The sequence below is a fragment of the Ceratotherium simum genome, chromosome 4, assembly GCF_057802395.1.
Source record: "Ceratotherium simum simum isolate JZ-2026a chromosome 4, ASM5780239v1, whole genome shotgun sequence".
Lineage (NCBI taxonomy): Eukaryota > Metazoa > Chordata > Mammalia > Perissodactyla > Rhinocerotidae > Ceratotherium > Ceratotherium simum.
Window position 1 is genome coordinate 11,152,079 of NC_141903.1, and position 19,907 is coordinate 11,171,985.

Here is a 19,907-nt window from a genome sequence, read left to right on the forward strand (position 1 = left end):
AAACGAGAATGTCCTTGGAACTTCTCAGTCAAGGCAGCCTGCACCAGGTCTGCTGCCTCTGCGGGGGCTGTATCCAGTAGCCAACAGTCTCTGAGACCTTGTGGCATGCTTCTATGCCTCACCGTGAGCCAGCCAGTCCCCTGTCCAGCCAGCCTGTACCCACGTGCCCAGCAGAGCACACTCCCACCCCCTCCAGCCGGCCACAAAGCTTTCTTAATAGACCGTGGCCGTCTCATTTGTAGACTCTATTCATCCGGCAGCCAAGAATGATCTGTGCTGATGCTCCCTCTCGCCTCGCACCCTCCCTTCTTCTTTCTCCCCCCCTCCCCCTCCCTTTGGCCTGGAGAGTGATTTGTCTGTGTTATGGGTAGGCCTGACAAACCATTCCACATTAGCAGCTGAGATGTTGTTTGAAATGGGAAAATTGCTGGCAAACTGCTCCATTAGCGGTTCTGGTAACAAATACTCTGTTCCCCCAATGAAGATGAGATTGCAGAGGCACAAATTAATACGACTGTCTCCCCCACTCTGCAGCAGGGATTACTCTTCAAGATGAATGGGTTCATCCCAGCCAGAAATGTGCACCACTGGATGTAGCCTCTGAGGGAGCCACTTCCTCCCGTCTCTTCCTTCTGCTCCCCCCATCCCTCCCCATACACACCTTGTTATGTGTCTTCCCAGCTGAGGGTGGGAGGAGCATCCATGCCAAATGAGGAGGTGATGAAAAGATCCGCACCTCAGAGAGAAGGGAGATGGATGAGGAGGATATGCTGAGTCCTCAGCCTGGGCCAGGGCATCATTCATCACCTCTAATAGAGGGCCCCACCTCCTGCTCGTGTCTGTTTCCCACCACACCTGTTCTTGGTGATGGGAAGTCATTTGAGAGATGAACGAATAAAGAATAGAAATGCTCACTCACTTGCTCCGCATGGCCCCTTCTCTTCCAAGGAAGTTCTGGGCCCTGGGCCTGCAGTATCTCTTGTTCTTTCCAGAGTAATAGAAGAGGAAGCATTTCAGGAAAGTCCATAAGATGGTAAAGCCACAGGTTCCAGCAGCAGCCCAGGGGAGCAGTCCAGTCGGGGCCCCTGGGGCCCTCAGGATGTCAGGGAGCCAGTTTGATGAATATCAGGCTGGGAGCCTAAAGATTTGAAGGCTGTTTCTCCACCGTATTAGAACAGCCAATTAAAAAACCCAGATGTTGTATCAAATCCTTATGTTGTATACCTGAAACTAATATAATGTCAATTATATCTCAATAAAAAAAAAAAGAAAAAGCCAAAAATGAAGTCAGCCATGGCCGTTTCTGCCTGTGCGTTACCCCAGTAGCCGTGTGCATGAGTTTTAACTGAACAGTGACACGCTTCCATGACAGATAGGCATTGCTATTGCCCGCAGCCCATCTCTTTTCACTCTTCCTTCTCTTTATCCCTTTGACTTTTCCAGCACTCTGATTACTTCCTACAGCTTTTTCTGAAGAAGACAGCTGCCTCCAAAGACAGCTGATAAAAAGTAAGAACCAAAAATCCCCAAGGAGAAGTTACCTTTTCTAGCTTTCTCCAAGGGGAGTTAGACCCTGGGCTGGGTGCTCCATACACCAGAACGTGAGTCTCTGGCTTTTGCACAGTGTTACCTGGTCTTCCTCGACCGAGGATGTGTGCCACGTTATGGGAGAGACCATCCTGTCCTCAAGGCCCTCAGCACCCACTTGTTAGTGGGCGGATGGTTAATTGACTCTTCTCTGCTCTGTTTCCTAGACGCCTGGAACAGAACGCCATCAAATCCATCCCTGCTGGAGCCTTCACTCAGTACAAGAAACTGAAGCGAATGTGAGTTTCCCCTGGGGACAAATGAGCCCTAATGTTTTCAGCTTGGGGGATAATCTGTCATGTGTGGCGGGCAGCCTGCCCAGATGACAGGCTGTGTCACATTCCTCCTGGAGAGTTCTGTGTCGGACCTGGGATGCTCTCCTAAGACTGGGAGGTAAGGTCCAGAAGTGTTGCATTCAGATGGTGAGGTACATGGGTTTAGACACCTAAGGGCCTCTCCAACTAGAGCGAAGTAAAATTATCTGGTAGGAGGTGGAGTTGAGTTGGCCTAAAACACCCATATCACCTTTTTTATTTTCCCCTGGCTTTCGTGATGTGGACATAAAATAGGGGTTTCAGTGGAGATGTGACAGTGGCCCTGTATCATTCTACAGCACCGTCACCAGCATCCCTATAGCCATGCACACATTCCTTTAACAAATACTTAGTGAATGTCCAGTGTGTACAAGGAACTGTGCCAGGATCTGTGGATAGCGCGGTGAACTAAAACGACGTGTGCTCTCATGGAGCTTACATACTCGAGTGGGAGAACACACCAAATTAGCTAGATAAGCACTAGAAATTGATAAGTACTAGAAAGTAAAGCAAAGGAAGGGAAGGGCATAGAGAGTGATGGTGGGCTGGTGTTTTAGGAGGGATGCCCATGAAGGCCTCTACATGCAGGTGACCTGAATGAAGGAAGGGAGCGAGTCATGAAGAGCCCTCAGGGAAAAGCAAGTGTGCTTGGATGTTGGCAGAACAGGGAAAAATAGTGGAGTGAGTGAGGGATAAAGTGGTGGGTAATGTGTTGGAGACCTAGGTAGGTAGGGCCTAGATCCTGTGGGCCCTTTAGACCACGGTAAGGAGTTCCCATTCTAAGTGAGATAAGAAGCCTTGGAAGGTTCTTATCCTCCAACAACATATTGGATTATCATATTGCCCATGATTATCCCCAACGTCCCCATTACCACTGTAACCAATATCACTGCCACCACTACATCCCATTAATACCTGGTGACACTAGCACTGCTGTACCTTCCCTACCACAGCAGCCGTTGACAGCATTATTGCCTTCATCCCCGCCATTGTGGCAACATCGTCCACCATCCTTCCCTATCACGTGACTGCCCTGAGCACTGCTCTGTGAGTCACTCAGAGATGGGCACTCTGAAGGGGAGTCTAGTAAGATTCAGAAACGGCCCAACCATTGGCGTCAGAGATATTAAGAATCTGGAGGAAACTCCTTTCGCTTTTCCAGGCTAAGAAATCGTTTATTATAGCCCAGTAATCAAGATGCTGTTTTCATTGCACTTGCTTGCTCTCTCTGGCCCCCCACAGAGGAAAGAGAAAGGACAGGTAGTGATATGCATGGACTCGATCTTGTTCTCTTTCACTCGAGGCTGATTCATCAGTGTCCCTTGAGAAGGAGGGCTTACATTAAAGAGGTTAAGTGTCTGCTGACTCCTTTTATGTTAAAAATAAACATCCCTGAGAAACAGAGGCATTGGTAGGCTTTACCCTCAGATCTCAGGAAGCCAACTTCCCATCTCCCTGGAAATCCAAACCAAACAAGATTTTCTCCTGGTACAATTCCAGAAGTAGAAACCAACATAATGAGCCAGCCCTAACACGTACTTATTCCCTCCCCTTGGCAGGATTCCTGCTGGAGGAGCTGTATAAATATAGGCCTTAATATTTAAAACCTTGGGCCGTTAATCTCCTGGTCTCCCTGCTTTCCCTGCTCACTCCCCATACCCCCCCAATTCATTTTTAAAGCCCAGCTTGATTATGCAGCCAGATAGTAATTTCAGTGAAAAATGACAAGTTCAGTCATTGCCCCAACCTATATCTCTTGCATGATTTAAGTTACTGCTCTAATTTTTTGTGAAGTCCAGGTAATTTAGAGCTTAGCTGTGTTTTACTGTCCTTTCTCCATCCTATTGGAGTTGCCATGATCTGTGCATTCAAAATTCATAAGACCTTCTCAGTCACAACCTGGAAAGTGAATTTAATTTTTGATCACTTCCGAGGCTATTGATATTTATTATGATGCCTTTTTTTCCCATGGGGATGGTGGTAGGGAAGAGAGACCACTTAAAAATTTTTCAACTAACGGAATTTCAGAAACCCAGACTGAAGTACGATGGCTTGGGAGAAGTAGGGTCCCTGGTGAGAATGGATTTTAAAACCCTAAGTGTGAATTCCTCCTAGGTGTGTGTGACCAGTTTATCTCTAACATCTAACAGAAAGAAGTTTCCCCTCAACTATAAATGAACCATATCCTCCTCTTATCTCTAATAATAAAAAAGAAAAAAAGGAATTCTCCCTCAATGAATGGCTTTGTCCCTACCTATTTCTAGTGGTCAGCTTAGTATAAAAAGTACTTCCAGGGGCTGGCCTGGTGGCATAGTGGTTAAGTTCCCACGTTCCACTTTGGCAGCCCGGGGGTCATAGGTTTGGATCCCGGGCATGGACCTAGACACGGCTCATCAAGCCATGCTGTGGCGGCGTACAAATAGAAGAAGATTAGCATAGATGTTAGCTCAGGGACAATCTTCCTCAAGCAAAAAGAGGAAGATTGGCAACAGATGTTAGCTCAGGGCCAATCTTCCGTGCCCAAAAAAAAAAAAAACAAAAAAACTTCCAGGTAAAAACTAGTATTAAGGTAGAGAAGCCATTTATAGGGAAAGTAGAAGGCCCTGGAGAGGCCCTTGGTCTTAGAGGGTTACTTAACTAGTAGACAGACGCGTTTGGTGTGTTGGGTTCTTTCATTTCTACACTCTTAGGTAGAGCAGTAGTCCACGGGCCCCAGGACTTCCTAGCATCTCACACTTAACATCCCTGCTTGCCCTATGGGCTCTGGAATTTGCCACCTCTGTTCTGAACAGTCTGGAAAAGCCACTCCCTCTCAGTCGTCCAGTTTATACATCCCAGGGGACTGGGATAGGTCTGAGACTGACCAGATTCTAAAACACTGTGGCTGAAGTATGACCCAGGGACCTTCTGCATGGGAATCACCTAGAGATTTGTTAATATACAGATTTCTAACCCAACTCCCCAGCTGGCCAAATCAGACCCTCTGTGGGTCTGATTTTAATAAACATTTTAATAAACACCCTAGTGGAGTTTGAGAACCACTGGTCAAGATTGCCCCAAACGCCTAGAGTCACACCTGATGCGGATTGGGAGGGGTCAAGCGTGGAGACTGGTGGCAGCTGAAGCTTTCCCCAGTCTGCCTTCCTGTCCAGTGCCACTGCGTCCTGTGTCCATCATAGTGAAGTGGAAGGGAGACTTGAGATGCCAGCTCTGTACTTAAATAGCTGTGTCAAGTCACTTGTAGCTCTGGGTTCCTCACCTCTCGGGGCTGCTGTTTCCTTCCTGCAGAATTAAGAGTTAAGACGAAGTGACCACCAGGATCAATTCCCAGCTAACCTGTCATTTCTCCAATGTCCACTCCCCACCATCTCCAAAACCACGAGACACCTCACCTCATGCTGTAGAGAGGGGTGGGTCCGAAGTCTAGTTGTGAGCTGAAAACCAATTTGCTGTCCCAACGCTAAGGCAGAGGGCTTCCCCACTGGTCCCAGAACTTCCTCTTGCAGGCTGGAGGTCTAAGTGCCTTGAAGGGTTGTTGCATGGTCAGGAAAACAAGAACAAACCAGGCCCTCTGACTAGTCTGATCTGAACACACACCTTGACTGTTTGCCTGAAATGCCCTACCGGGCAGCCACGCTGAGGGCGAGGAAAATTAGAATAATCCGAGGCATTTGCTTGTTAAGACCCTTATACAAAAATGGAGCGCTGAAGCAAAGCCCGGTGTAAGCTGACGAGTTTGCGAGCACAAACTGTGGATTTGTTAGAGGCAATCTCGTCCGCTAAAGGGATAAGCTTCGTGGCTGTGGCTAAGAAGGCTTAACCTGTGAAGTATCTTTCAACTTACAGGCTGTGGAAACAGGGAGGGAAGGGAGCAGAGGCCTAGGCAAAAGGTTGTCGAGAAGCCCTTTTGAAGGCTATTAGAAGGAGGAGAGAAATAGGCCCAAGGAGTGTGCTTAAGAGGCTTGGGACTGGGGGGGGGGGGTTTAGATGTGCTTTCTTCTTGATATTCCCTTGTCTCCTCCTTGTTGACCCTCCAAGACCCCAGCTCCCCCTCTTCTGCACAAAAGCAAAGACCCATTGATTTATTTTGTTAAAGAAAAAGAACCGGAGAGATTTATTGTCGCTGGAAATTGGAGCATCTCCCCATCCCTGAGCTAATGACTGTGAGAGAAAGTCTTCCCCCTCAGTGAAGTGCCGTTAGCAAGAACTGGAGGGTAGGTGCTCAGAAAGGTCACTGGGATGCTGGAAAGTGGGCAGCCTCCAGGTCCACGCGGGAGCCAGTTCAGGGAGATTCCTTGGCACTAGCAAGACCAGGTTAGCTGCCTCATGGCCCAGTGTTTTAGAATCCTAACACACAGCATCCCTCTCACTCACATTATCCCAAGGCCCTGGACATCATCAGCCTGGGCTTGCTGCTATCTGAGGAGCACTGCCAGTGACAGATCCATGTCTCAAAGCCATCCCGTGAGAATCTCATGATGTGCTTACATCACACGGCCTGGAGGATGCACCAAACCAGACAGAGACTTAAGCCGTTGTTCAAAACCTCCTTTCAGGGCAGGGAGGAAAAGTCACTGGGGAAGTGAAATGACTCAGGACTTTTGGGGAGAAAAATAAGTATTTGCTGAGGCATGAGGCAAGAAGATGATGTTCACAGGGACCATGGCCCGTGATTGGGTGAGGCTGGTTTCTGCTTCATTTATGCTATAATTGTTTGGTAATGTGACCTAAGACAAGGCCCTAATTTGGGTGCAGTTTCTCACCTACAGAGTGAGGGCTCACCTGTGCCAAGCCGTATGTCCAAGTCGAGATGCCGTGGATGAGTGTTCTCTGAAAGCCAAGAAAGAGTGATGCAAAAGTAGTATATTTTATCATGAGGCAGTTGAACTGAATGCTCTTTAAGTCTCTTCCCTTATACTATGAATAAATTGATTGAGTGATTAATTCTCACCATCTTGAATACCTCACATGCTTGATCACACTTAGGAATGGCCATATCACGCCTTTGAGCTGTGTTCTCAGACTCTCCGGTTAATGTTTTTAGAGACATCAGCAAGAATCAGATATCAGACATTGCTCCAGATGCCTTCCAGGGTCTGCGATCGCTCACGTCGCTGTAAGTGGGGAGCAGAGTCGTGGGGTGGGGGGGGAGGGTGGGAGAGGGATGCGTCCATATTTTTCAGGAGGTGTTTATCAAGGCTTTATGTTCCCTTACACACTTGTGGCAACCTGGTAAAAGAAACAAATATTTCTTCAGGGGAAATTGATCCTGGGGAATATTTCTACAACCCAAATGCATTATTTTTATTGATTAAGTGCCCAGCAGCCTTCCCAGTTATTGGCTTCTAATTCAAATGCATCTTCTATTCTGACCGCACTCCCTCCTCCCATCCCGCACGCCTCGGCAGCGCCCTCTAGGGACAACGAGGGAGAGAATGGTAATGTGCGTTTATCACCAATGTGCCCATTTCGTGGCCTTGTCAAGGGAGGGGCTAATTTTCTTCCCCTGATTTTCAGGCTTTTTATCCAAAGTAACCTCACGGCCATTGTTCTGAGAAAGCATCAATCCGATACTATAAGCCCTTCCCTTCTATGATTTTGAAACTCTAGGGCAACCTACTGGGTGGAACCAAAGCCTTGCCCTGCAGGGGTTCAGAGGCCCCCCCCCACCCAGGGGCAGGAATGCCTGAGCTCTGTCCTGACTCTCTCAGTCACTCACCCCGGGTGGCACAGGAACGTCACTTGAGTCTTTGAGCATGTTTCCTCACAGGCAAAGAGGGGACAGTGACACCTTTCCTGCCTAACACACATTCAGTAGTGGCCATGATCACAGTGATAACAATACCTGGCAACACTTATTGAGTGCTTACTGTGTACCAGGTACTGTTCCAGGAGTCTTGCAAGTCTAATCCTCATAACAACCTAAAATATAGACTCTGTCTTCATCTCTCTTATACAGTTGAAGAAATTGGGTGCTCTCAGCTCCACACAGACAGGAGTTTTTGTCTGTTCTGATCCTGGCTGAATCTCTGGCACCTCAAACAGTACCTGGTACATAGTTATTGTGCAAAAATAAAACTTGTTGAATAAATCAATGTAACTTATCTGAGGTCCACCAGTGGTGGAGGCGGGATTTGGACCAAGCAGTCTGACTCCAGAACCACTCTCTTGATCCCCATGCTATGCTGCCTCTTAAGATAATGTTCAAAGGATAACATAAGATACAAAAAGGTCTCATCAGTTGATGTTATTTCTATCATTTGGTGACCTGCCCACCTGGGCAAGAGTGAGGATGCTCAGAGGCATCCCCTGCCTCTCTATGCAACCTGTTTGCTTAATTAATGAGTGGGCAGGTAACAAGATACACATTTTTCCCCCACCTGGGCCTATCCCACTGGGAAGGGGCTGAGGACAGGGATTCAGCTGTTGCCTGCTGCTAGCAGAGTAAATTAGTTTCATTATCGGGTAGAACATCTGGCTGGGATATCAAAGACAGGATTGTGTGTAAGATTAGTGTCTGCTTATTGTGCTGAAGATCATAGAGAGGAAGGGAGAGCAGCCGTGTGCTGCCAGGATCCTAGCCCTGCCCCCACCCTCCCGTCCCCCTCGTCTGCTTCCCTCTGCTGGGATCCGGGAACAGTCTGAAGACAGTGAATGCTTCCAGTCTTGCAAGAAAAGAAATTCAAAATCTGGTTGCCAGACATGAAATTGGCATGCCACTAGCCAATTCTGAAATATATTGGGGCATTGTTTAAGTGAAGTGCGTTCACTTCAATTTATGCATTCATCCATTCATCAGTAGATGCCTACTGTGTACTGAGTAGTATTAGAGGCACTGAGAATGTGGCAGTGAACTGGACACAGTGAACTGAGACCTTTAGCCTCATGCAGCTTTGAAAACAAATACACCCAGTCCAAACTCAGGAGCAGCCAAGGTAAGGGGCAGTAAAGCCTTTAACCCCGTACCTGTTCATTCATTCTCTCAACAAATATTGATTGTGCTAGACGCTGTTCTCAGCTCTAGGGACCCAACCATGAACAAGCCACATAATGTCACCACATGCACAGAGCCTACATTCGAGGGGACTGGGAGGTGGAGGCACAGAAAAATTTTAAAATAAATATATAAGTAATATGACATAATGAAAAGAGATGAAGAAATAAAAGTAGGCTGACGGGTGGCAAAAAAAACATTAATTAAAAGTATTCAGGAGAAGCTTCCGTGGAAGAGATGCTTAAGCTCAGACCTGAAAGGTGCAAAGGAGGCAGTCAAGGAAAGATCTGGGGGGAAAACCAGATGGTTCTACACTCAGATGCCCTGAGGTGGACCCACAGCCCACTTCAGCCTGAGCCACAGAGTGGTTGACCACTATGCTTAGAGATGTCCCATATGGATGCATGATGAGTGATGGGAGGACCCCCATCCCAAGACCCCTGGCCCCACCACCCACCAGCTTCTGCCACACCAGAAGTTCTGCCATCAGCTGAGACAAGCAGACAGTGACATTACTACATTTGGCACAGTGAGCAGTGGGACATTAATATGAATTACAAATGTGAGCCTGAGCCATCATGCTGACTTTTATTTAGTCATTAATTTGTTGAAACATTAATGAAACACACCCGCAGGCTGAGCGAGACGCTCCCTTTTCAATCCTGGTGGCGTCTGGAAAACTGGGGGGTTTGGTTTATCGCTCCCATGTAACATTTCCTCATCCTCATATTTTGCCTTCTCAAAGACACATAACAGCCTGGATTTGCAATCCAAGGAGGGATTGAATAGTGCATTCATTCAGTGCACTTCAGGGCCCAAGAGAGAATTAAGAAACGACAACAACAAAACCCTCCGTAGCTATGTACCCTCCATCTCTGAGGAGGCTAGATCCGAAAGACAGCAGAGTCTGTGTGATGGGTGAGAGCAGAGAAGGCCACCAGTGTCTTCAGTGCCTGTGATGAGGGCCAACAGGACCCCCCAAGCACTGGGCTGGAGAGGCAGACAGTAGGCTGCTTCCCCAAGCCTCACAAGTCCTCAAAGACCAGCCCATGAATAGGACACACCAGTGTGAGGGACTTTCACAGGCCTGAGAGAGGGGTAAAGAATTCAGAGTTCCTTGGTTCCTGGAACTCAAAGGCTGGAGTGTCAAGACTGCCATCACTCCAAGATAACAATTCCTTGCTCCCCAGTTTTTCCTGAGAGCCCGTCCTTGACTCAGCAGTCCCTGAGTCATCTGGATAGGACCCCAGATACCCAAGCCCTGTCTAAGTGGATGATTAAAGGACTCAGCTCAGGAATTCCTAGGATGCAACGGGATATTAAAAGGAAAGGTTCTATAGGCTGGGTTCAGCCTGATCAATACCCATTGAAGACAAGAAGACACAGGGCTGGCCAGCTTCCCACATATGTTATTTATTGCCAGGGTGTGAATCATGTTAGCAGCTCAGGGAGACACCACAGAGCGACTGCTGCTTCCTATTGTGGATTATTTATTGCACTGGGTTGCCCAGGAGTGAAACAGGATGGAGCCCATTTCTCCTCGCTTCCCAGACAGCCTGCCCCTCCAGCCCCCAGTGGCACTCGCCTGCTGTCTCACTGGTGAGGAGGAGGGATGAGGCGGGCTGGGGAAGGAGATGCTCTGAGATGTGCCTCCCCCCACCGCCAGAGTTGGCCAACGTGATGGCCTCCTACATGAGTGGGCTCCAGTGGCCTCTCATCCGTGGTGACTGCTGAGTCTGCTTCTCCACTCTTTTCCAGGGTGCTCTATGGGAACAAGATCACCGAGATTGCCAAGGGACTGTTTGACGGGCTGGTGTCCCTACAGCTGCTGTGAGTAGGAACTTTGTCACTCTTTGTGTCTCTGGGACCATGCCAGCTCGTTCCTGCAAACTTTGAGCCATGCCCTGTAGAGTTCTACTTTTGACTTTATGTATGCCAAAAGGAAAAAACATTCTAAGTTATCCGCCCCTCACCTCCATAGCCTCTTGTTGGTGGAAGGAGAGCCAGGGAGTTGGCAGAGGGAGGCCAAGGTCAATGTGAACAAACCAAAATGGTACAGCTCAGGAGCGTGGCCCAGGTGTGAGTCACTAACCATAGGTTTGGGGGCCAGAAATTAAGCCAGAGCTGAATCCTGCAAGGAGAAGCATCTTGCAGGGATGGGCTAGTAATTTAGGGAACTAGAACATTCACACACCATATTCTAATACTAAAGCTGAAACAGAGCTGCTGATAGACAGGTGACCATGAAGAAGGGTAGTGGGGGGTGAAATAATTAGAGAAGAGCATAATCAGTCACTGATGTGACTCTATCTGGGTAAGATATGGCTAGAGGGAGTGTTTATTTAATTTAAAGGAAGAGTTGTTGCCTCGAATTTTAAGCTCTAGGATTATTTATTTGCATTTATTTCATTCTGGTCATTTGAGCTTAAATGTTTGAAGAAGATAATTGAACTTTGATATGGAGAGACGGGGAAAGGAATTTTGCTCATCCTGTATTTTAAGATTTTATGATCGGGGAGAATTATCTCTGGTTTGGATTAGGCAGTCATAGCATCTACACACGTGTACTGTGGGTGTGGGAGGGTATGTGTGTGCACATACACGTCCATGTCTGCTCGATGACCGTCACAATTCCTATTGGTATTAGGCATTGATCTTGAGTATCCTGTAGCAATGGAGAATACAAGTCTCAGAGAGGTAAATGACTTGCCCTCAGTCACCCAGCAAAATAGGTATGGAAACTAGAGTAGAGTTTACATGGTCCTTTGGCTCAGAGGACTCCCAGCCCTCTGAATAGCACAAGACGTATGGTTGCAGAGATGTGTATCTGAGTGTGTGTGTGTGTGTGTGTCTTTTTAAAATCACGTCCAAGTCCCAGGCAGTGAGGAAGGGCCTGGGGCCTCCCTGCTTGCCAGCTAAGTGACGCTACAGTATGAGTTTGCAGACCACGTAGTCAGGCCGGGTCTCCGAATGAGTGGGAGGCCGGGAACAAGGAAGGAGAGAGGAAAATAGGCAACATCTCATGTGGTGACACCCAAAGACTCTTCAAGGCAGAGGAAGTGAGTCTTTTCCTCAGCCTTTCCCTTCTCACTCCTTTACTCTTTACCCTCCCCATGTCCTTTAAGACTCAGCCCTGGACAGGTTCTCCTAGAAAAACACAGTAATGTGAATCATGTTGCGATGAGATGCCCAGCTCATTTCCAGACAGTGCATCCATCAGAGCAGTGGTCAGGCTTGTTTCAATGAAGCAGAAAGCAAGAGAAAGAAAATTCTGTATCTTTTTCTCTGCATCTCCCCCACCTCTGTCTCCATGTCTGTCTCACTCTGTGTCTCTGTGAGGAAATTCATGTTCAAAGGTCTCAGGATTCAGTGGGCCTTTGAAGTGATTTGTTAGAATGACATGCCAGGGCTCTGCAGGGAGCTGGGTGTTTCACAGATGGTGTTCTTTGCTTGTAGCAAAGAAACTGTAAGTTATAACTGCCACCATAAGGCTAGTTAACTGTAGCTATTAATCCCTTGAAAGAAGAGTAACAATAACGTCGGCCTTGAGGTAGATTTGGGAGTATTGTGTTCCACTGGGCTGGAGTGAATATCCTTTACAATCTGTGCATTTAGCATGGAAAGGAAAATGCCCTTGCATGCACTAAGGAGAAACATAGCATGCATCAAAGCACCTGGCACAGTGCAGGGCATGTAGCAGATTCAATAAATACATGTTTTTCAAAAAGGAAATGTATCCCAGCTCCGAGCTGACAGTAGTCATGAGTGAATAGAACTAACAGGACTTTGCATGGGCCTGGAAGGAACTGAAGTTTAATGTCACCATTTTGAGCAGATGGAATTGAGTAGCTGGGAGTAAAGACGAAGCATCCCCCCCTCTCTTGAGACCAGAGTTGACACAACTCAGGCAGGCTCACTTTCCAGAAAGAACCAGCAACTGTAGCCGTCGTTGGGTTTTGACCTGCTGTTGAGCAGTTGGAAAGCAGGTCCTGATTAGATCTAATTTAGCATTCAGCCCACTGTAGATTGGATTTCTCCTTGTTAGACTGGAGACACTGTGATAAGAAGGCTTTGATTAGAATACCCTGATAGTCTGGGTAATTTCCTCTCCTTTGACTCGAAGGCTTTTTGCGAGAGGTTTGTGTTTTTTCTTCTCTCTCTGTCTCTCAAATTATTGGTGCATCACAAAGCTGCCTCTGCCACACGAAGTGATCTTGGATATCTCCTTTCTGGCACTTGTCAGGATCCTGCCGCTAGTAAAGTGGGTACATTGTAGTTGGTTGTCCTGCCCGCCGCCCTCTCCCCGTTTCTCCAAACTTTTCAGCCATCCCACCAAACTCGCCCAGCCTGGTATATACCCAGCCCCCCGGGTCATTTTCTTAACATGTTCGTTTGGGCTGATGGCAAGCACTGGTAGAATGTCTCAGGCTACAGAGTTTCTCAGAGGCTGCAGCAAATGGGTCCGCATGGATGAGCCTCAGCAGTCCTGGGAATGACCTCCTAAACCTGACAGCCTGTCCTCTGGGTGTCAGCCTTGCAAGAGTCACCTTCTTTAGTTTAAGATCCAAAAGCTTAGAGTTCCAAGGAACTTCAGTGCTCCTTCCCCCCGGCTGGTGCAGAAACGCCTCCCATGCCCTCCCTGACAAATCTTCTATCACTTATTTGTGATGGTTTCTGTGATAAGTCATCACAGCATACTTAGGAGGTTAGGAAGCTTTTTCTTATACTAAACCTCAGTAGTGGCTTCTGGGAAACTCAGAAAAGGCTTCAAATGTTTGAAAATAGCTAGTATGCCTCCCTGTACTTAAACAGGTTCAGTTCCTGCAGACATTCGTTGTACAAACACACATGCACTGGTTATTAGTAACAACCTTTATATGTATAGTATTGGTGGAATGCAAGGTTATCTGTCAGCTTCCCTCCTTAAAACAGGCTGCTGGGAAGTGATTCAGGTGCCCATTTGGACAAGAAGAAATGTGTTTAGAGACTTCCTCCTAAACTGGTGAGAACTGAAATATCCCACATAGAGGGTTCTCAGAATCCAAGGTTAGGACAGGACATGCCACTGGGCACATGCTCCCAACTCCAAGGATGGGAGCAGCTGGATTACCAGAGCAGTGACCTCACCTCTTCTCCCAGGCTCCATCTGTCTCCTTCCTCACTGGAAACTTAGGGTGGATGCTCCTGTTCCTCTCCATTCCCCTGCCCACCCAGGCTCCTGGGCTCCTGGGACATCTGTGGAGATAGTGATCCTGGGTATGCAGCCAGCTGGAGTGCCCCAGATCCCTCACCTTGTGCCTCAGAGGTCAGTCCTCCCCAAAGCCAGAAAAGCGGTCAGTGTGTTTCTAGAGCTGTCACTTCCTCTTCTGATGGGCATCTGCAAGCTGCATTGTTACAGCTCCCCCAGGGAATAAAGAGCATTCATTTAGTGCTCATTGATTGCATGGTGTGTATAGGAAAGTCACTCAAGTGAGGCGGGCAGTCATTTGAGGTGGAAGCTGTCATGTAAATGCTGGCCGTGGTCGATGTTAAGCCTGCTCCAGGAGGTCTTAAACCAAACCAGACTGTCTTGGGGCTGGAATAAGTTAAGACAACCCAGGCACCTGTTGTTCGATTTTCTTGGAAGGCAGACAAGACCATTTGAGGATCTTGGAGTTTGCCAAGCAACATGCCAATTACAGAGCAGTGAGCAAAACTTCACTCCCTATGGCTCACTTTCCCTCACCAGCTGTTTCACAAGTATTACTACTGCTGCTAATAATAGCAGCTTACATTTATTGAATGCTTAATATGCTCCAGAACCTGTGCTAAGCAATTTCATATGCATCATCTCATCTCATCTTTGCAACAATGCTAAGAGAAAGGTATTGTTGAAAGGCCCATTTTACAGATGGGGAAACTAAGGAACTGAAAGGTTAAGTAACTTGGCCGTTGTCTCTTAGCACGGAAGTGATGCAGCATTGGAACCCAGGCCATCTGATTCTGGAGTCCATGCCGGAGACTTCTGCTTTAGACCCAGTCACAGGCAGCTCTGCAGAGTTAGTTTTGTGATACGTGGAACGAGAATTCCTCACGGCTCAGGCCAACGGGGGGGTGCTGCTGAACTGACTTAATCAGCTCCTCTTGTTATGCCTAAGTCTAAGTCACAGGCTGCTGTCTCCTGTGGAACTCCGTCTGGTTCCTTGTCATCATCCCACTAACGTTTGCCCTGAGCCCTGTCACAGGCCAATCGAGGAGCTGCTTTCCTTAACAGACTGGGTTGAGGTGAGAGGATGAGAATTCTCCCCAGAAGGAGAAGCAGACTGACTTGGAGATGCGTTCTTGAGAGAGGAGTTCTTGCCTCTCTTATGTACCTGGAGCTTCCTAAGGAAAGCTCCTGAAGAGGCTTAAATTCTGGAATCGTTCCATGCTTTGGTCATTGAGTGAGTGGTTTACCCCTCTTAAAGGACTGACTAGTAACCAGGTAACAGTCTGGTAGGTAAGTGACCACTCTAGTAGCTGTTGGGGGAGGGAAGGGGCATGTGAGGTCACTTGATCTCCTGATAGCAGGTGATGGCTCCCCATGTCTGGTCTCTCAGACTCTCAGCCTCCCTCTGATCGCCATAGGAAAGCCCAGTTGCTTGCACCCTGTTCCTAGGGCCCTCCTGTGTCTGTGGAGTCGAAGGGGGTCCTGTTTTTCAGACAGGCCACCCGATGGCGTTGCTGAATTTGCAGTTTGAATCACCATGACAACCCACAGCCCTTGACCAGCAGTGCAGTCATTACCAGGGGAGGGGGAGGAGTCATCTGTGCCCCTAGTTGGGACTTGGAGGGCTCCTCCCATTTCCTCTTGTGAGTGTTTAGCATGATGTGGCCCAGAGCGCCTGTTCAGTAGTGCAGGGGAGATTCTGGGCAGGGTCAGAGTTCCTTGACCTCGTGGCACCAGGTTCCTTCCTGTGTCCAGCCTCAGTAGGTTGCTGAAGGTCAAAATAAATCCCCCATAGGTTGTAGGGGAAGGATGAGAGGATGTTTGTTCTAAGGCGTGAGAGTGGTCCTTATTACAATTAATGGATAAAGAAATTCAGGATGACAGAGGGTTAATACTAGAGAAATAAAAAAAAAAAAAGAGGAAGACACATTAATGAGAGGGGTTTGACTCCATATCCTGCTTAATCAAGGGTCCAGAAGAGCTCTCCTAATTGGCGTCCTCACTAATAGTTTATGCCACTAATAGTTTATACTCACTAATAGTAAATACTTCCAGGGACATACAGACAACTTTTGTTTTTTAATAACAAAGAGCGTTTATAACCCATTCTTTAAAAATTATTCCGCTCCTGGTGGAGCCAGAGAAAGGGTGATGCCCCGCGGTTGTTGGTACCATCTTTCCTCCCCTGTGTCTGCATCTGAGTGCTTATGAGACAGAAGCTGACTCCCCAGCTTGCTTTAGGAAAAGGAGACTCCACGAAGCACCCCCTTGGCAGGAGCCTGCACCCATCTTCCTATCCCCTGGTCTTTCCTGGAAGGGGTTTACTTATTCTCCAGGAAGGGGCCGCTGCACTCTTTCTTGGCACCGGTTTCCTGAGAAGACCTTGTACTCCGGAGTTTGGAATCTGCTTTTGGCATTTCCAGACAAACCCCGTATAAGTAGGAAGAGTAACATAACCACTGTCTTCCGCAGACCCCGGGGCAGGTGTAGAGAAGATAACTCGGAATGATAGCTCTAGGCCACTGAATCAACATGTGAACCTCTGGGGTTGCCAAGGTGATTTAATGCAATTTATCATTAAACCTGACTCCAGATGTTTGTGTTTTCCAAGCCTCGCAGCAAAGGCCTGTGAGCCCCAGGGGAGTCTTCACTGAGGAGGAGATGTGGGCAAGGGCAGTAGCTAACAATGGGGCCTCAGAGGCCTTCTGCTCCATTGGCCTCTGTAGGGAGACTGGGTGTATGGGTCCTTTTCACAGATTAGGGTGCACCTCATTTCCCTCCTGTGGCCCATCTCCCTGTGTTACCTGGACCCCGAATGACTGGAACTGTAAGCTGCTGAGTGATGACAGCACCTGGGACTTTTCTGGCCAGGCCAGGCGCTGTCCCCTAGCAGAAGGACTTGAGTCACGAGAGCCCTCCTTAGCCCAGACTCGGGATATTTCATTCCCCTTCAAGTTCAGCTCTCTGGCTCTCAATGGCTTCTGTTTCCTGCCTTGCTTTTCCTGAAGGCAACGACTCCTGGAAAAGATTATCTCTCAGTAGCATCGTTATGTTGGTTGGTCAACGGGCTGAGTGCTAATACCTCTTGACATGGAACATATGTGAAAGCCGAAAGTGCTCTGGGAAGAGGGGGGTGGCGGAGGGCCTCGCGGAGCTGACACTTGGAAATAAATTTGGAGGGTGATGTACGAGTACTCCTGCTCTCGGGTGTGCCACACTCCTTAATTTCCTCTGACGGGAGCACGGCGCTTTTTGTTTTGTTTTATTGTTGAATCATCACTAAGTTAATGGGAGTGGCTACAAAGCACGTGCTTCTGCCTCCTCCCATAAGCATTAGGTGATTCCCGCAGTCCCTTAGTGGACATCGGGGTGGCAGAATGGATGGGAGTGCAGTCTATTTTGTGTGTGTGTGTGTGTGTGTGTGTGTGTGTGTGAGAGAGAGAGAGGAAGATCAGCCCTGAGCTAACATCCATGCTAATCTTCCTCTTTTTGCTGAGGAAGACCGGCTCTGAGCTAGCATCTATTGCCAATCCTCCTCCTTTTTTTCCCCCAAAGCATGTCATAGTCGCACATCCTTCTAGTTGCTGTATGTGGCACGCGGCCTCAGCATGGCCAGAGAAGCGGTGCGTCGGTGCACGCCCGGGATCCGAACCCGGACCGCCAGTAGTGGAGCGCGCACACTTAACCGCTAAGCCATGGGGCCGGCCCGAAGTGCAGTCTTTGAACTAAGATAGCATCCAAATCTCAACCTACCACTTACTAGTTGTGTGACTTTGGTCAAAGGGACTTAAGCTTTCTGAGCCCCAGAGGTGTCATCTGTCAGGTGGAGAAAGCACCTCGTAGGGCTGTGGGAAGATTCAGTAAGTTAATATGTGTAAGGTGCTTGGCAGGTACCTGGTCACATGTAGTGCTCATTACCTGTTAGGTCATGTGTCCCCTGCTGTTCACCTGGCCTGGTTGTCGCAGACCATCCCTCTCTATTTCTTTTTTTCTTTTTTTTTTTTGAGGAGGACTAGCCCTGAGCTAACATCTGATGCCAATCCTCCCTTTTTTCTTGAGGAAGATTGGCCCTGAGCTAACATCCGTGGCCAGCTTCCTCTACTTTATATGGGACACCGCCACAGCATGGCTTAAGAAGCAGTGCATGAGTGCGTGCCCAGGATCCGAACCTGCGAATCCCGGGCCACCGCAGCAGAGCACACGCACTTAACTGCTTGCGCCACCGTGCTGGCCCCTCTATTTCTTTATATGACCTCTGAGGTTCCTTTGGCAAGTGAGTCTGGGAGCAGGTGATCCCAAAAGATGGTTGGATCTGCTTCTGGTGTAATATTCAGTATGTCCCCAACCACCCAACTCATGGATCCAATAGCAGATCAAGCTGAGATCTACTTGGGGCAGATCTAAGCTTTTGCGTTTCTAAGATCTAAGTTTTGAGTTTGAGTATCAGGCAACCTCTTGAATGAGGCAAGCTGGAGCATCCCATCTTGCATAAGGGATGTTGCTGTCTCTGCTTCATTGCTGTCCCCTGGCCTGCCCAGAGGAGAGTGAGAATTCAGGGTGAGGGGAGCGCAGAGCCAAGCATACCAGCTCCCAACTCAGCATCTAGTCAGTGATCCCTGAAGGCTGAAACCCTGCTTTGCACAGGTGCAAGCCACTCACTGAGGAACCTGCCACTTCGTGCCAGTTGCGGTTCGGTGAGCATCCTATTTCTGCCAGCTTGGTGCCAGGTCCTTCCTAAGAGTCAGCAGGACTCCTGATGCCTACACAACCAAGAGGCAAGCAGTCTTCCAGACCCAACCAGACCTGCATCCACCTAAAGCATGCCCAGCTGCATTCCAAAGCTAGCAAAAGCAACCCAGAGACAGGAAACATCCTTCCATCATGCACGGAAAAGAGAATATGGATTTTATATGGTGGATAAGAGATGAGCTTTGGAGTCAGACAGGCTGGAGCTTCACTTACTGCTGGGTGACCTGGTCAAATCGGTCACCACTCTGACCCTCAGTTTCCTCATCGGCAAAATGAGGACAATGATAGTGCTGTGAGGGTGAAAGAAAAGACTGCATGGAAAGTGCTTTGGAAAACACTTGGCAGAGGGCTGCACACAGAGCTGTGGTCTCTAGAGATGATGCTGCATTATTATTATCCTTTCACACAGCAGTTACACTGTGGCTCCTCAAAGGGGGATGAACCAGGACAGATCAAGCAGCCTCGGTGGAGAAAGAGGGAGATGGCCTGTGTTCAGGACTTCTTACAGAACTGCTGAACCCCATTTCAAATCTTTATTTACTCTCTGTTTGCTCCATTGTAGGGTGTTTTTTTAATTCCCCTCCAACTCTTGTCCATGTACCAGACAGCTCAGAGATCCTTTCATGGAAGCCAGACTAGGCTGAGTAGCTGCCAACCTTCCTCCCAAAGGAGAGAGGACAGAAGGACAGGCTGTTAGATCTTGCTGGGGCTGGGCATCAGGGAGGCCGTCCTCGGCATCTAAATCTGGATAAGCAGCTTAATTTTATCTCTCCCTGCACCTAGGTGTCTTGCCTTAGGGAGCCAAGCCTCCTAGGAGAGAATAAGTGGCTGGGAGACTCTGCCCTTTTCTGTTGCTTTTTGCCTCTGCTTCATGCACTCTGCACCTCGTGCTATCTTTGCCTAGGAATTCTGCCAGCCTGGGTTGTTTTGATCTCTGCTTTCCATCTTTGTGATAACATCCCATGCTGAGAGATCTAGGCGCAATTGGAAACAAGAAAGCATCTGGATCAGAAAAAGAAGCCTCGATAGTTCTGATGGGTGAGGAGGGTTGCCGGAGTGGCATGCGTTTTGGATA

The 19,907-nt window shown here is 48.3% G+C and overlaps 1 protein-coding gene across 1 annotated transcript in view; it reads left to right on the top strand.

The window, feature by feature from the left end:
- The window catches only part of SLIT3 (slit guidance ligand 3), a 602,543-nt gene that overhangs the window by 476,317 nt on the left and 106,319 nt on the right, over nucleotides 1–19,907 (top strand). Inside the window, exons 10-12 of the mRNA XM_014786114.2 lie at nucleotides 1,755–1,826; nucleotides 6,946–7,017; nucleotides 10,654–10,725. Of these exons, the coding sequence (XP_014641600.2) occupies nucleotides 1,755–1,826; nucleotides 6,946–7,017; nucleotides 10,654–10,725 (216 nt within the window). The remainder of the gene's footprint in view (nucleotides 1–1,754; nucleotides 1,827–6,945; nucleotides 7,018–10,653; nucleotides 10,726–19,907) is intronic.